Raw genomic sequence first — 17,193 nt, forward strand, 5'->3', positions numbered from 1 at the left:
CGGTGACTAAATGGTGATCAGAAAAGGGGGCCGGCCGCACATCGGAGGAGTGGGCCCGTGAGAGATGGAGACGTGACAAGTAAATGCGGTCCAACCGGGAGTGGCACGACCGATGGACTTCCACCCGGACGTAGGTGAACGTGGAGACGTCGTCTGGGTGGTGGTCGCGCCAGACGTCCACCAGGGAATGACGTTCTACAATCTCCCGGAGGACGTCCGCTGCGGCCGGGCACTGCTCGGTCCCCGAGCGGTCCCGCTCCTCGAGGGTAGCGTTGAAGTCCCCGCCCAGAACCAGGCACTCACGAGGATCCAAGGAGCCGAGGAAGGCGGATGCCTGCTGATAGAAAGGCAGCCGCTCCGGGCCCGATGTCGGGGCATAGACGTTGACAAGATTAACCACAAGCCCCTCCATACGGACCCGGAGGTGCAGCAGGCGGCCCGGCACAACCTCGGCAACCCCCAGCACCTCGGGCCGTAGGTCGGGAGAGAACAGGGTAGCCACTCCAGCCGTACGAGCTGTGAGATGGCTAAAATAGACCTTGTCCCCCCACTCCAGCCGCCAGCTGTCTTCGGCGGCCGGATCCGTGTGGGTCTCCTGCAGGAAAACCACAGAGTACCCCCCTTCCCGAAGGAAGGAGAGCACCTGGCACCTGCGGAGACCCACCCTACAGCCCCGGGTGTTCAATGTTGCAAAAGAGATAGGTGGCATGAGGAGGGCTGGGGGGGATCCTCGCTGGCAGGGACGCTCGCGGCCCCCATTGGGCCGCGCAGCAAACCGTGACCCACCCCGAAGGTGAGCAAGGAGTCACGGAAGCTGCGGACCCGCTGGTAAGCCGCAGCACCCTGCTTCCCGGTCCTTTTACCCTCCCCCATGAGGGCCCTCGCGGCCCGGAGGATCTGGTGGAAATCCCCCCATCGCTGGAGAGCGAGCGGCACCTTATTGCGGGAGCCACGCACATCTTCTAAAAACTCCCGCAGCTCTTCTCGCAGCATATGGGGGGGTGGGGTCACTGGCTGCAGATCATCCCCCGTTGGGGCCCCTGGCTCGGCCCCGTGGCCCACTGAGACGGGCAGGCAAGGGGCGGACCCTCGACGTGGCGCCCGATGGACCGGCGCCACACGGTCCGCCTCAGACCCCGGCTTAATGGGGGGCGGCGGCGGAGGGAGAAGAGCAGCCCCTAGTGGGTCGGGACTGGGGAACACAAAAGCCGCTCCCTGGGGGTCACCCTCTGGGAAAGAGAAAGGGACATCCCCAGAGGCGGCAATGGCATCGTGGGAGGTGGAGGGGACAGGGCTGGGGTCAGAAGTAGGGGTAGGGCCGGGGGCAGGAGTAGGGTCGGGAAGAGGGACAGAGGCGGGATCCTGGGCCCCAGGAGCTGGACAGCTGGAAGGTAGCTCCTCTCGGTCGGGCCCAGGGGTCTGAGGGTTAGGGAGGGGGTCCTCAGGGATGCCGGGCTCAGGCTCTACGGCAGATTGGACAACCACGGCAGCAGATGGTGCAATGGGGCCCCCACTCGGGAAGGAACTCGGTTGCCCCACACCAACAAGGGATACCCCTGGTAACTCGAGTCCCGGCCGCGAGGCACCGGCCGTCGCCTGAAGAGGCTCGGCGGCCGTCAGCGATGCGGCACCCGCAGCCGGGCAGGGCAAGGAGTCCAGGGGTTCCTCGAAGGCAGGAGCAGCGGTCAGGGGAACAGGAGACGCACAAGGGAGGGTTGAGGTGAGAGCGGCTAGATCAAGGCCCGCTGGCAAAGGGTCGTCCTCCCCCTGGGTGACCGGGGTCAGACCCAGGGCCTCGATCTCCTCATAGATAGAGGGCAGCTCACCTCCCACCACCCCGGGATCATCCCCGCTAACACCCGAGGCGACGCTTGCCTCGAGCATCGCAGAGGGTATAGGTGGTAAGGGGGTAGGAGGGGCCGCAACGTGGGCCTCCGCGAGGAAGGACCGCGGAGAATGGATGGCGGCATCCTCCGGTGCTGCCACAGCTTCCCCAACCGGCAACGGTAGATGTAAAGCACCCGCGGGCAAAGCGGAAGGCTCAGCAGCGGAGCCCCCCTTCCTGGTTTTCCGGGGGGCCTCCGCACCGGATGGCAGGAGTGGAGCTCGAGCCTTCCGCTTGCCCCGCTTTCCCTGTACAAGGGTCCAGCCCTCCATGGCATCGTCTGCGGGCTGGGTGACAGGGATTGGGTCGGGGGGCAGAGATGACGGCTCGAGGACCTGAGGAGGTAACAATGGGGCAGTAGGAGGGGGGGCAGAATCCCCCTGGGGAGGGCCCTCTCTCGCGCCCGGCAATACCCCCACCGCACCCTCCTCTACAGGCCCCGCCACAGTGCACATAGCAGAGACGGGGCTCTCTCGCTCATCTGGGCATGGTGGGGGAGATAGCCCTTGAGCCCGAGCGGGAGCAGTGGTGGTCTGAGAAAGAGGAGGGGCGGCTCCGGATACCAGGCAACTAGGAGCGCCAGCAATGGTGGGGCTGGCACTCTGCCGGGGCTCGGGGGTCCCGGACGCTCCTCCGTGCCGGGCCAAGGGGCAGTCCCTCCGGACGTGCCCTATCGCCCGGCAGAGGTAGCACCGGGCCTCCCCCGTAGAATAGTACACCCGGCAATGGGTCCCCCGATAGGGGACCAAGAAAGACCCCTCAAGCGCCTCTCCAGCACGTGCCGCCGGCGGCAGTTGGAGCTGCACGTGCCGGCGGAACGAGAGGACGTGACGGAGGGCGGGGTCCTTGCATCCTAGCGAGAGAGGGCGAACGATGGAAATAGGTTTCCCCAGGGTGGAAAGGGCGGGCAGCAGGGCGACATTGGGAAGGTAAGGAGGAACAGAGGTAAGGACCACACGGACACCCAGGTCCTCTAGCGGCTCCAGGGGGACGAATACGCCCCCCACCGCCAGGCCTTTCTCCACCGCCTCTTGGGCGGCGGCCTCCGAGGCAAGGAAAAAGACAACCTTGCCATACATTTTGGAGGCCGCCACGATGGCCGCGGGCCCCACCACCCTTGCCAACGCCCGCACGTAGGTCTCCACGTGCGGCGAGGCGGGTACCTGGAGGCAACGGATGCCATGCCTCCTAGTCAAGGTGGGGAAGGGGCCCAGGCCACTATAGTTGGAAGCGGAGGCGGTGGATGGGCGAGATGGCATACCGGTGGCCGCTGCCACCTGGGCATACGCCCTAGGGCCTGGGGGAGGGGCACCCGCAGAGCTGGTGGAGGGAGCAGCGGGAAGGATTGTTGCGGCCGGTGGCAGGGCCGCAGCAGTGGAGGCAGCCCCTGCCATGGAGGGCCCAGTCTTTTTAGCGGGGCTCTTCCCTTTTTTCTTGCCCTGGCCTTTCCTGCCGGCTGGAGCAGCTCCCCCATAATTGGAGGGAGCGAAGGGCGTGGCAGCATCGGAGGTCACCCCGTCGCCCGCCGCTGCCAATGCCGCAGTGGTGGCAGATGGTTTAGCAGCGGAGGTCGAGGTAGAGGCTGAGGAGACAGGCAGGGGAGGGGTGGCGGGGCCTATTTGGGGAGGCTCACCCGCCGTGTTCCCTTCCATATTGGGCAGGGAGGGAGGGGAAAACACACTGGAGAAAAAAAGGGGGGGGGGATAAAGGAAAGGCAGGTCAACCACTCCTCCTCGCTAGGCTGCAGGCAGGGGAGGAGGGCACCGAAACGCAGGGAGATGCGGGAATATCAAGGGCTGAGGGGGGACAGTCACCGACACCGGCTCCTCTAGTTACACTAAGGGAGGGAAGGTCACAATAACAGAAGGGGTGCAGTGATTAACCAAAATGTGATGGGGGGCACAAGCGCACGGGAGGGGGCATGGGCACACGAGGGGAGAGGTCAATCAGGGCAAGGGGGGCGCAAGGGAGCAACCAGGCTGGGAATGGGGCAGAGGAACCAAAGGACTAACCGCAGGGCTGGGGTGGGATAACGGAACCAAACTACAGAGGGAAAGGGGCGGGGCAGGCAAACAAACTGAAGCTGGGGAGGGGCAAAAGGCTACAGAGGGCAAAGGGGGTAGGCAGCAAGGGGCAAAGCTTGGGGGCCTGTTGCAAAATGGGAAGGGGTCAGTCCAGGGGGGGGTAGGTGCGCCCACGAGCGCTTGCGAAAAGTCAATGTGCGGGCCGCCTGCCCGCCGCTGCAGGCCCAAACGCTGTCAGTAGGGCGTGGCAGGCCAGGAAAGCAGCAGAGTCCCAGAGGCAGGAGCAGAGGTAGATGGAAATGGGCTGTGGGGTTGGTGGTGGAGGGGGCAACGGTGGTGGTGGGGGTTTGGGGGGGGGACACACAGATGGACCAGGGGGCAGGCTCCACGCCACACCCCCTGTGTCCCCACAAACGCAGTCTAGACCTCCACCACTAGAGCACAGTTCGAAAATTACTCAGTCCAAAACAGCCCCCTCCACAGTGGTCTCCAGAGTCTCAAGCGCTCCCCCAGCAGCCGATGGACCGCGCAGTCCTCTTCCTCCACCTCCAGGCTCTAGCAGCTCCCCAGGACACGCACAGCACCGGCAGCAGCAGCAGCAGTAGTAGCAGCTCCGGCAACCCTGGCAGCCAAGCAGGAAGGACCCCCCCACAGGTGGTAGAGCGGATGGTGAAGGTGGGGGGGGGTCTTAGCTTCTCCTTCCAAAGATGGTGGAGAGGGGGGGCTGGCCGGCAAGGCCCCCCCACCCCTGACTCAGCAGCAGTGGTAGAAGCAGCAACAGCAGTCTAGGGAGGGAGCTCTAGCCAGCAGCAGCAGCAGCAGCCCAGGGAGTAAGGAAGAGCTCCAACTAGCAGGGCAGGTGGATGGGAGAAGGAGAAGGAGGGAGAGCTCCAGCCAGGAGGGCAGCCACAGAGGAAGCTGAGCACGCTCTGTAGCGGGATGGACACCCACTCCTGCCCTGAAGAGGTTGGAAAAGCCCTGCAGAGGGCTGGGGCTGGGCAAGGTAAAACCCTGGCTGATTTGGGGAAGTAGCTGCAGCTGGGCCACACCCTAATCAGAGCCCAGATGGCCTGTATAAAGACGCTGGGAGCCAAGAGTCTCTCTCTGCCTTCAGAGAGAAGGGCCTGGTTGTAGGGAGCTAGACACAGGGTACCTGAGTGGTGTAGGGCTGGGGAAAGTCTGGGGAGCTCCAGCCTGGAAAGCCCCAGGCTGCAGCCTAGTATTAGGCCAAGGGGTACTGGGGGTTGCAGAGGGCAACCCAGGGCTAGTCCAAGGCAGCAGGTCCAAACCCCCTTTGCTGGTGATGAGTGGCCTATACTGCAGTCTGCCCCAGGGAGCGAGGGCTAGTTGGTGACTGGCAGTGGCCTAGTGCTGAGGCTAGGTGGGGATAGTGGGTGGGGGTTCCCCAGGGAGGGGAGACCCAGATCTGTGGGGTACTGCCAGGAGGCAGCATCCCAGTATTAGGGGTACTGGATCCTGGGAGGGATACAGGTGCCAGAAGAGGACAGGTGGATCACTGGCCTGCAGAGGGCACTCGAGAGGCTGGTGAGCTAATTCCCTGGATGACCAGCAGGAGGTGCCACAGGGGTGAGTCTGGACCTCTTACACTAACCAATCAACCACACAAAGTAAGAACGGGAGTTAGGATAAAGGCAGGAGAGGGGATGTGACAAATCTGGGTGTACATTGATCATAGACCTCTAATAAGTCATCCCAAATTGCTTTGAATTTTTCATGCATTCCCTTTCTCCAGAATGCCAGCCATTTGCTAGCTGTGTGATCAGTCAGATCACCAAGCCAGGCATCAATATTTGATGGGGGTTGACTTTTCCATTGTGGTAGGATTAATTTTTTAGTGCCCAAATCTGTCCACTGGTATCACGCTGCTTTGTTACCAGGGAACCTCCAGGTATCAGGAATAGAATCTGTGACACGCTGTACCTCAAAATAGCTCCCTGTAAAACCCATATGCATCATTCATATATAGTTGTGATATTTCATACAAAGCATGCCATGTACGATATCGTATGAAAGGTCATGATCTGTTGAAACCCCTTGTTCTTTCCAAATATGTGTATCATTAGTGTGTATGAAGTTGAGAATTTTCTGTGTGGTTGTTACTGAAATATGCTATAAATTTGCTAGTGACCTTCAAAGAACTTCCTCCCAGCCCACCCAGGAGGTTGTTCACAGGCCATTAATAAGCAGGGAAGTTGTAATCAAGAGATTTACAATTCAATGAGAGCTGCCCAAACACCACACAATAGGGACTGCTCCCCTCTCTGACCCATTTGCACAAGACCCACCAAGGGGATTGCTCAACCCAGTGACTTAGCAAAGCCCATCAGCACATGTCTGGGCAAGTCTTTTCTAGGCACATGGACTGAGGGTATAAAATAAGGGACAGTGGCATCATTCCTTGGCCTGTCTCCTCCTTCACCTATGCTGGAAGCAACAAGAATGCTGAGAAGATGAAAACTTTAACTGAGGAGGCTGGTCCCAGGCTTCAGGGAGAAGCCTGTGTATGAAGAACTGTAACATCCAGTGGGATGAGAAAATTGTTTGATCTAAATGCTGCCTAGGTAATGAGGTTTAAGATTTAGACTGTGCGCTTACCTTTTATTTTCTTTGGTAACTATCTCTAACCTCTTATGCCTACCATGTATAATCACTAAAATACTATCTTTCTGTAGTTAATAAACCTGTTTTATATTCTACCTAAAACAACTTGGTTTGGTTGAAGTGCTCAGGAAATCTCAGCTCAGGTACAAAGACTGGTGCATGTCCTCTCCGCATTGAGGGAGGGGCAGACTGGGTAATAAACTGAAACTGGCCAGGCTTCTGATTAGGGCAAGATGGTATAGTTCTGGTGTGCAAGGCTGGCGAGAATTGGCTGGTGCCCTTCTCTGTGTGATTCATTAGTGGTTCAAGGAGCATTCATGCAATCTAGCTGGGGGGGGGGGCGTTGTCTTTGAAAAATTGCCTTTTGGGGAATTACGATTTTTTTTAAAACTAGAATTCTTTACGTGGCAGGAAAGCCGTGTTTCCAAGGAACTCTGAGATGGTGGGAATTTTCCACATGCCATTTGCTTCCTCGCCACCCTCTGCCCCAGCTCCTGCTCCTTACCTCTCAATGGCCGACCAGATCTTCAGCCCATCATCCCTGTAGTAGTAGTTGGGAATGCAGTCAACCCCACGCTCTTGGATGTCCTCAGGGAAGCAGAGGGAGGCATAGGTCAGGCCGGATGTGCCCTTGGCCATCAGCACCTTGGTCCCCTCGAGCCCCAAGCCTATGGCCTGGGAAGGGACCAGAGACAGAGCCTTCAACCTCCGAGCCACCGGGCTGGGGGGCAGGTTAGAATGAAATACCGCTGAGATCTATTTCAGGGCAACCGAACGACAGACAATACGCCCTGTGACAAAGGTACCTCCCCAATATTTCGCTTTGTGTTGTACCCCAAAAGTGACTGATCACTCGCAAGCCCCAGTGTTTGACCAACCAGTCCTTAGAAACCTCCAAGGATGGAGATTCCACAGCCTCCCTTGCATGCCTGCCCCAGAGTTAACTATCTTTAGAGAGAGAGAGAGCTTTTCCTAATATCTAACCTAAATCTCCCTTGTTGCAGATTAAGCCCATTACTTCTGGTCCTGCCTTCAGCAGGACCAGAGAACAATTGATCACCATCCTCTTTGTAACAGTCCTCACCATATTTGAAGACTATCAGATCCCCCCTCTTGGTCTTCTTCTCTCAGGACTAAATGTGTCCAGTGTTCTTGTTTGGTTGGTTTTTTTTAACCTGGCCTCATAGATCAGGGTTTCTAAACCTTTTGTCATGTTTGTTGCTCTTTTCCGGACTCTCTCCAATTTGGTCTCCTCTTTCCTGAAGTGTGACGCCCCTCCCACCCCACCCCCTTCTCCGTCTGAGGTCAGACAATGACCTCCTGTGTCGTTTACACATGACACTCCCATTAATACAGCCTAGAATTATATTAGCCTTTTTCCCAACTGGGTTCCATTGTTGTCTTTTATTCCACTATAACTCCCAGATCTGTTTGAGCAGTACGACCCCCCAGCAGCCAGTTATGTCCCACTGTGCAGGTGGGCATTGGATTTTTCCTTCCTCAATGGCGCACTTTGCACTTGTCTTCATTGAATTTCAGCTTGTCGATTTCAGCCCAATTTTCTGAGCTGTCATAGTTGCTTTGAGTTCTAATCCTGCCCATTGACGTACTTGCAACCCATCCTGCTTTGGTGTCAGCATAAATTTTATCAACAAACTCTCCTTTTTTTTTTTTTTTTTTTTTTTTGCGAACGGATGCTGCTAACAGGGAGTTTCGCAAGGGAGTTTAGAAAGAAGCACGGGTCCCTTGCCGGTTCTATTTTATACCCTTTATTCCCCTTAAAACCTATAAACCAAACTACATTCAAAACTTCTTGCTTTAAACAACCCCTTCATGAACTAGGAGAAAATGCAGGCAGAAGCCCAGCTGCAGAGTGGGGGCTATCCAGTTTATTGCACTGAGTGTAGCATGTATGATTACCTGCCCTGTGGGTGGGTGGCGTATGTGTGCATTCGGTGCAAGGAGCTCCTGGCCCTCAGACCACGGACGGACTCTGGAGGCAAGGGTGGTGGAACTGGAGGGGCTAAGGAAGGCAGAGAGGTATGTTGATGAGGCTTTCCAGGATACTGTAGAATTGTCCCACCTCCAGTCAGACAGCCCCTGCGCTGTTGTGGAGGATGAAAGGGCCAGGGAAGCAGAGCAGTCAACAGGAGCAGAAGGAAACCTTCCCATAATTGGGACCCTCCTTCCAGACTGGGGTTGCCTCTCGCACTGAGGTTACCTCTCTGGGGGAGGGAACTCCAGTTGCTAGGAAAAGGCAGGTATTAGTATTGGGAGATTCGATCATTAGACATGTAGATAGCTGGGTTTGTGATGACCGGGAGAACCGTATGGTGACTTGACTGCCTGGTGCGAAGGTTGCAGATCTCCCGAGGCATATAGGCAGACTTATTCATAAATGATCTGGAGAAAGGGGTAAACAGTGAGGTGGCAAAGTTTGCAGATGATACTAAACTGCTAAAGATAATGTGATAGACCAGTGGGGTACAGGAGTCTGGTAGAGGGCAAATATACTGGTCACTGGATGAGTAGTTTTCTGTTCCCTGAGTGACCAGAGCAGGGACTGCACTAGAGTAATCAGGGACCTGCTAGAACCAGTTAAGGCAGGCAGGCTAATTAGGACACCTGGAGCCAATTAAGAAGCTGCTAGAATCAATTAAGGCAGGCTAATCAGGGCACCTGGGTTTTAAAAGGAGATCACTTCAGTTTGTGGTGCGAGTATGAGGAGCTGGGAGCAAGAGGCGCAAGGAGCTGAGAGTGAGAGGGTGTGCTGCTGGAGGACTGAGGAGCACAAGCGTTATCAGACACCAGGAGGAAGGTCCTCTGGTGAGAATAAGGTAGGTGTTTGGAGGAGGCCATGGGGAAGTAGCCCAGGGAGTTGTAGCTGTCATGCAGCTGTTACAGGAGGCACTATAGACAGCTGCAGTCCACAGGACCCTGGGCTGGAACCCGGAGTAGAGGGTGGGCCTGGGTTGACCCCAAACCTCCCAATTGACCTGGACTGTGGGTTCTTCCAGAGGGGAAGGCCTCTGGGCTGTTCCCCCAACCCACATGGTGAATCTCTGAGGCAAGAAAATCTGCCAATAAGCAAAGGACCCACCAAGATAGAGGAGGAACTTTATCACACTGGTGTCAGGAGTGGGATCTTGGGGTGCGCAGCGGAAGAAGGAGGGTGATTTAAAAAAAAAAAGGGGAGAGGGTTTATTTTTTTTCACCACAATGGATGACGTAGTGTGGGCAGGCTACCCGTGTCCAGGCAACCACCCAACAGGAGGCAGTGCGGCTGCAGCAAGAGACTAATCGCCTACTGATGGACCAGGCTGCTCAAGACCGAGCTATGCTGTGGGAACTGGTAAACCAGGTAAAGTCCCTTACAGAGCTGAATCACAGCCATGATGGGATGCGGCTCATACGGGCCAGCCATTGACTGAAGAAAGTGACACGGGAGGATGATGTAGAGGCATACCTTCTGGCCTTTGAGAGGACAGCCCTACGGGAGGCCTGGCCTCGATCAGTGGTCTGGCATCCTTGCCCCATTCCTGGGTGGGGAGGCCAAGAAGGCCTACCATGATCTGCCTGAAGAGGCTGCAGCAGACTGAAAGCAGAGATCCTGGCCAGATCTGGGGTAACGACAGCAGTGCGGGCCCAGCAGTATCACGGTTGGAGGTACCAGGAAGACAAAACCCCACGGTCCCAATTGTATGACCTCATCCATCTCGCACAAAGTGGTTGCAAACAGAGTCCTGGAGTCCGGAAGAGATACTAGTGGTTCTGGTCATCGACCGATACATGAGGGGACTAACGCTAGACCTTCGTGCCTGGGTAAGCCAGAACGAACCCTCCACCTATGACGAGGTTGTTGCCCTGGTAGAGAGGCGAAGGACCGTGAGGGACCTGACCTGACTAGTTAAGGAAGAGGCACCCCGGGTTAAACTAGCAGCACCAAGCCCTAAAGTTCAGGTGACTGGGCAACCAGGAGTGCCCAGGTGGAAAAAGAGAGCGGCTGAAGGCCCATCAGAGGCCACAAAGAGTCGGAGCACTGAGGGAGAAGAGGATCGAGATGTTAGACTGCCCAAACCAAGAGAACGGGGAACGCCTAGGGCTCCATACAGATGTTATGCCTGCGGGGAGTGGGGACACATAGCTGCACAGTGTCCCAATGCTGAGGAGCCGATGCAGTGTAACCTGGGGAACTGGGCAGATCCATGCTCCCTAATCCACCTTGTGGGGGTCTCACTCACTCCACATATGTATACCAGACCAGTGAAACTAAATGGGGTAGGGACCACGGCACTGGTTGATTCGGGGAGTGCTATCACACTTATCTCAGGGAAGCTCATGAATCGTAGTCAGCTGCTGCAGGCTAAACGTATGGGGATAACGTGTGTCCATGGAACAGTTCGTTACTACCCCACCATCCCAGTAAAAATCGAGATCCAAGGGAACACTACTGAGGTAGCAGCAGGTGTAGTCCCTAAACTCCCATATCCGGTGCTCACAGGGAGGGACTTCCCAGGGTTTGGAAACTTACTCCCAGTAGGGGGATTGGAGAAAGATGGGGACCCAAAAATTGGTGAGGCATCCACAGCAGACTGTCAACCCCCAATCTTCTCTGAAATATCCCCAGATTTGTTCTCCACTCCCAGACAGGGTAGAAAGACAAAAGGGAAAGAAGGGCAGCTAAGGCCTTGGGAACCCGAATACTGACCCAAAGCCAGAGGGTCGCTCTTGCAGGTAGGCGGACCCGCGCAGCTGAAAAGGAGGCCACGCAGGAGGGAGAAGCATCTGAGTCTGACCCCCACCCTAATGCTTCTGAACCAGTAGAGGCAACAGAGACTGGGCCCCTAGATCTTGGGCAGATTAGCCCCGGGAGAGGACATTTTGGACGGGACCAGGCAGAAGACCCAAGGTATGACAACACTAGGAAGGAGGTGACTGAAATAGATGGGGTCCCCGTGGAAGGGAAAACCCAGGGACCAGGACCCTACTTCATAATGAAGAAGGATCTCTTATACCGGGTTGTACCAGTACAGGGGCAAAAGGTACAGCAGATCCTAGTACCTCACAAACACCAGAACGCTGTATTAAGTCTTGCTTATAGTCATCTTTTTGGGGGGCATTTGGGGGTAGAGAAGACCCTGGCACGAATCCTACGATGGTTCTTCTGGCCCGGAGTACATGAAGAAGTGCGGAGGTACTGTGCCTCCTGCCCGGAGTGTCAGCTGCACAGTCCCCGTCCCCACTTAAGGGCACCTTTAGTACCCCTTCCCATCATAGAGGTCCCCTTCGAGCGAATAGCTATGGACCTAGTGGGACCCCTGGAGAAGACGGCTCGGGGCCACCAATATATACTTGTTGTTTTGGACAATGCTACTTGCTACCCAGAAGCTGTCCCCCTGTGGAACACTGCCTCTAAAACTATAGCCAAAGAGCTGGTGGGGAACTTTGCCCGAATGGGCTACCGAAGGAGATATTAACTGACCAAGGAACCCCATTTATGTTGAAGCTAATGAAGGACCTCTGTACGCTGCTCCATATACATACCCTGAGAACTTCAGTCTACCATCCGCAGACTGATGGGTTGCTAGAAAGGTTTAATCGAACCTTCAAGGCTGTGATAAGGAAGGTGATAAGTCAGGACGGGAAGGATTGGGACACCCTACTACCCTACCTTATGTTCACTATCCAGGAGGTACCACAGGCCTCAACTGGGTTTTCCCCCTTCGAGTTATTATACGGGCGTCACCCCCGTGGCATACTAGATATTGCCAAAGAAATTTGGAAAGAGGAACCCAATGAGGGGAGAAATATAATAGATCATGTAATGCAGATGCGAGACCGGATAGCCCTGGTTACCCCTATTGTATGGGAACATTTGGAGAAGGCACAGGAGGCCCAGCGAACCCATTACAATCACCAGGCAAAAGTGCGACAGTTCCAACCAGGGGATCAGGTGATGGTGTTGGTACCCATGGCAGAAAGCAAGCTTCTGGCCCAATGGCAGGGGCCCTATGAGGTGGTTGAACCCGTGGGGGAAGTAACCTACAAGGTGCGGCAGCCAGGATGCAGAAAACAAGAACAGATTTATCACATTAACCTTCTGAAACCCTGGCATGCACAAGAGGTATGTACAACGGTCCAAAAAGACCTAACCCAGGAAAACAAGCCTTCCAAACAGGTCAGAGTGTCTCCCGATTTAACACCAGACCAGAAGAATGAGGTGTCTGAGATGATCTTCCGGAACCAAGATGTGTTCTCGACAAAACCGGGTCAAACAACAGAGACATATTACCACATCGTCACGAACCCTGGGGCCAGAGTAACAATGAGGCCCTATCGGGTGCCAGTGGCAAAAAGGGAAGAAATAAAAGCAGAAGTAAAAAAAAATGCTGGAGTTGGGGATCATCGAAGAATCCCACAGTCAGTGGTCCAGCCCAATCGTGCTGGTGCCCAAACCTGATGGCACCACAAGATTTTGCAACGACTTCCGGCGACTAAACGAAGTATCCCAGTTCGACGTGTACCCCATACCTCACATAGATGAGCTAGTGGACCGTCTGGGTAATGCCTGGTACTTGACTACCCTAGACTTGAGAAAGGCGTACTGGCAGATTCCCCTTGCAGAAGATGCAAAGGAAAAGACTGCGTTCTCTACACCAGAGGGTCTTTTTCAATATACTGTCCTCCCTTTTGGACTACATGGGGCCCCAGCTACCTTCCAGCGCCTCATGGACAAGCTATTACGCCCGCATAACAGTTATGCTGCTGCCTACTTGGACGATGTCATTCATACCCCAGACTGGGAAACCCACCTGGAGAAGGTGGAGGCAGTCCTCGATACTTTCAGGCGAGCTGGCCTTACAGCAAACCCTGCCAAGTGCACTGTAGGGTTTACAGAGGCCAAATATCTTGGCTACATTGTGGGAAAAGGTCTGGTAAAACCCCAAGTGAACAAGTTAGAGGCCATCCAAAACTGGCCCCGACCAAGTCACAAGAAACCAGTTCGGGCGTTCCTAGGTGTGGTGGGGTATTACCGATGACTTATCCCCCCACTTTGCCACAAGGGCAAGCCCCCTGACAGACCTAGTGAAAGCCTGTGGACCTGATCTGGTGAGATGGTCTGACGCAGCAGAGGAAGCATTCACAGACCTACGGACTGCCCTCTGCAGTAACCCCATACTGATAAACTCCTTGGTGAAATCAGGGGCTATCCTGCAGACGCATGCATCAGAAGTAGGGTTGGGGGCCGTTCTATCACAGATGGTCAGGGAGGAGGAACACCCAATTCTCTACTTCAGTCGGAAACTCCTTCCAAGGGAACAAAAATATGCAGTGGTGGAGAGCGAATGCCTCGCTGTAAAATGGGCCATGGAAACATTGCGCTACTACCTGCTAGGGCGCAGATTTGGCCTCATGACCGACCATGCCCCTCTTCAAGGGATGCAGCGGAACAAGGAGAAGAACACAAGGGTGACCAGATAGTTCTTATCCCTCCAACTTTTCCAGTTCCATGTGCAACACAGAGCAGGGAGCCATCATGGCAACGGCGATGGCTTGTCACGTGTGCACTGTCTGGCGTCCCAAGCTGCCCAACCCCTTGGCGTTGAGCAGGGGGAAGGGATATGTGACAGACCCAGACGAGTGGGGTACAGGAGTCTGGTAGAGAGCAAATATACTGATCACTGGATGAGTAGTTTTCTGTTCCCTGAGTGACCAGAGCAGGGGCTGCACTAGAGTAATCAGGAACCTACTAGAACCAGTTAAGGCAGGTAGGCTAACTAGGACACCTGGAGCCAATTAAGAAGAAGCTGCTAGAATCAATTAAGGCAGGCTAATCAGGGCACCTGGGTTTAAAAAGGAGCTCACTTCAGTTTGTGGTGCAAGTGTGAGGAGCTAAGAGCAAGAGGCACAAGGAGCTGAGAGTGAGAGGGTGTGCTGCTGGAGGACTGAGGAGCACAAGCATTATCAGACACCAGGAGGAAGGTCCTGTGGTGAGAATAAGGAAGGTGTTTGGAGGAGGCCATGGGGAAGTAGCCCAGGGAGTTGTAGTTGTCATGCAGCTGTTACAGGAGGCACTATAGACAGCTGCAGTCCACAGGGCCCTGGGCTGGAACCCGGAGTAGAGGGCGGGCCCGGGTTCCCCCCAAACCTCCCAATTGACCTGGACTGTGGGTTCTTCCAGAGGGGAAGGCCTCTGGGCTGTTCCCCAACCCACATGGTGAATCTCTGAGGCAGGAAAATCCACCAATAAGCGCAGGACCCACCAAGATAGAGGAGGAACTTTGTCACACTGGTGAAGGCTAGGTCTATAACAGAGTTTAAAAGAGAACTGGATAAATTCATGGTGGTTAAGTCCATTAATGGCTATTAGCCAGGACAGGTAAGGAATGGTGTCCCTAGCCTCTGTCTGTCAGAGGGTGGAGATGGACGGCAGGAGAGAGATCACTTGATCATTGCCTGTTAGGTGCCCCAGAGGGAGTGAACCTGGTATTGGCCACTGTCGGTAGACAGGATACTGGGCTAGATGGACCTTTGGTCTGACCCGGTACGGCCTTTCTTATGTTCACTCCATTATCCGAGTCATTCATGACAATATTGAATAGTGCCGAACCAGGCCTGACCTCTTGTGGGACCCTCACTAGATTCGCCCTCCCTGTTTGATAGCGGAGCATTCAGAACCACTCTTGGCATCTAGTCTTTGAACCACCCATAGTAATTCCATCCAGCCCAAATTTCCCTCGTTTGCACGTGGGGTGTGTCAAAAGACTAAAATCAAGATATATCACGTCTACTGCTTCTCCCCAGCCACTAGGCCAGCACCACTGTCCAAGAAGGAAATTAGATTGGTTTGGCATGATTTGTTCTTGACAAATCCATGCAGGCCATTCCTTCTAGCCCTATGATCCTCTGGGCACATATTGATTGTTTAATAATTTGATCCAGTATCTTCCAGTTAGACTGACTGGTTTGTAATTCCCTGGGTCCTCTTTGTTCTTCCTTTCAAAGAGAGATGTGGTGTTTGCCCTTCTCCAGCCCGCTGGGACCTCACCCGTCCTCCAGGAGTTCTGGAAGTTAATTGATATCAGTACCGATGAGCTGAAAGCAGAGGCTGCATCCGCAGAGCCGTACGGTGCAAACAAAGGGACTAACTGAGATGGAGGCTGGCCCGAAGGATCTGCTCTCCGGGAGGTTCCCGATGTGGTTTTCACAGAGACAATACAGGAAGGGAGCTTCATGGGTTCCAGGTGAGGCCAGTAACTCGGGTGACAGGTGCATTTTACTCCCAAGTACATGGCTCTGGGAGGGGAGTGGGGGCTAGTGGTTAGAGCTGGGGGAGCAGGAAGCCAGGACTCCTGGGTTCTGTCCCCAGCTATGGGAGGGGAGCAGGGTCCAATGCCCCTGACCATGGCATCTTCTCACCCTTTCGACGATCCCGCCACGTCCAAGTAGCTGGGTCCTTCCCACGACATTGATGTGCAGCGTGTAGCAGGTGTGGGGCAGCAGCAGCTGGGGGGGGAAGAGACACAGGGGTGGGTGAGGACAAGCAGACAGCACCCCCACCCCCGCATGTATCAGGGGCGAAGGGCAAGTACCCAGACGCAGATCCTCCGAGAAGCCAGCGGCAGCTCCTTTCCCATCATTCATGAGGTCAGGAAGGTGCTGGACCACGATGGGTAGAACATGACCAGCGTGGGGCATGACCAGCCTGGCACACCGGGCACACGCACCCCACCAGGCACACGCAGGTGTGGCTGGGCACAGGTGGGTGCTGGCAGCGGGGACTGTCTGGCACGCTTCCCCTGCTGGGCTCTTCTCTCCTGCACAGCTGGCCCCAGGGGGTGGGGGCGGCCCGGCCCCTCTCTCACCTTGAAGAGCGGGTGGCACATGGGCAGCTGGCGCAGGGTGGCCAGGGTGAAGGCCTCGTTGATCAGGTGGGTGAGCAGCAGGTGGCTGACGGACTCGTGCACCAGGAACTCGGCGTAGCGCACCCAGGTCTTGGCCAGGATCCAGTCCCACTCGGAGTCGCTGGGCAGGAAGATGGGGCTGTCAGGGCCTGGGCACTGGCTGAGCTGTGGGGGCAGAGACACAGGAAGCCTGGGGGGGATGGATTGGCACAAACCAGGTGTGTGAATCCTGCTGCTTCCCCCAGGGGAGCCCAGGGGCTGGGACCCGGCTGTCAGGATGAGGGGACATGATGGTGCCGCAAATCCAGTGTTAGGAAGAGGAGAGACACAGCTGGGGTGTGTGCACACACACAACTGGGCACACGCATGCACACCCAGAAGGGTGTGGGGGGATTAGGGAGTCAGGACTCCTGCATTATCTCCCTGAGCTGGTCCTTTTATATGGCAATGCCCAGCCCTGGGACTGTGTAGGGGTGGGGGCTGCATGGGGGTCCCCCTAGGCAGCGTGTGGGGGCACCAGGGGCTGTTACCTGGATGGCCATGGGGACGAGCTCCCCGGAGGGCTGCAGGTGCAGCAGGCAGAGGGGCGCGGCGATGTACTGCTGGTAGCCGTTGATCCTGTTGGCCGGGACGCCCTCCAGGATTTTATAGTCAGCGAGGAAGATGTTCCCCTTCTATAGAATCATAGAATATCAGGGTTGGAAGGGACCTCAGGAGGTATCTAGTCCAACCCCCTGCTCAAAGCAGGACCAACCCC

General features: G+C 55.8%; 1 protein-coding gene across 1 annotated transcript in view; it reads right to left on the reverse strand.

Annotated features, from left to right (window-relative positions):
- LOC103307336 (hydroperoxide isomerase ALOXE3-like) overlaps positions 1–17,193 on the reverse strand; it is a 46,777-nt gene that overhangs the window by 7,417 nt on the left and 22,167 nt on the right. Inside the window, exons 7-10 of the mRNA XM_065569254.1 lie at positions 16,967–17,110; positions 16,398–16,601; positions 15,952–16,038; positions 7,037–7,206 (exon numbers count right to left, since the gene is read on the reverse strand). Of these exons, the coding sequence (XP_065425326.1) occupies positions 7,037–7,206; positions 15,952–16,038; positions 16,398–16,601; positions 16,967–17,110 (605 nt within the window). The remainder of the gene's footprint in view (positions 1–7,036; positions 7,207–15,951; positions 16,039–16,397; positions 16,602–16,966; positions 17,111–17,193) is intronic.

This window comes from Chrysemys picta, chromosome 16 (genome assembly GCF_011386835.1).
Source record: "Chrysemys picta bellii isolate R12L10 chromosome 16, ASM1138683v2, whole genome shotgun sequence".
Lineage (NCBI taxonomy): Eukaryota > Metazoa > Chordata > Testudines > Emydidae > Chrysemys > Chrysemys picta.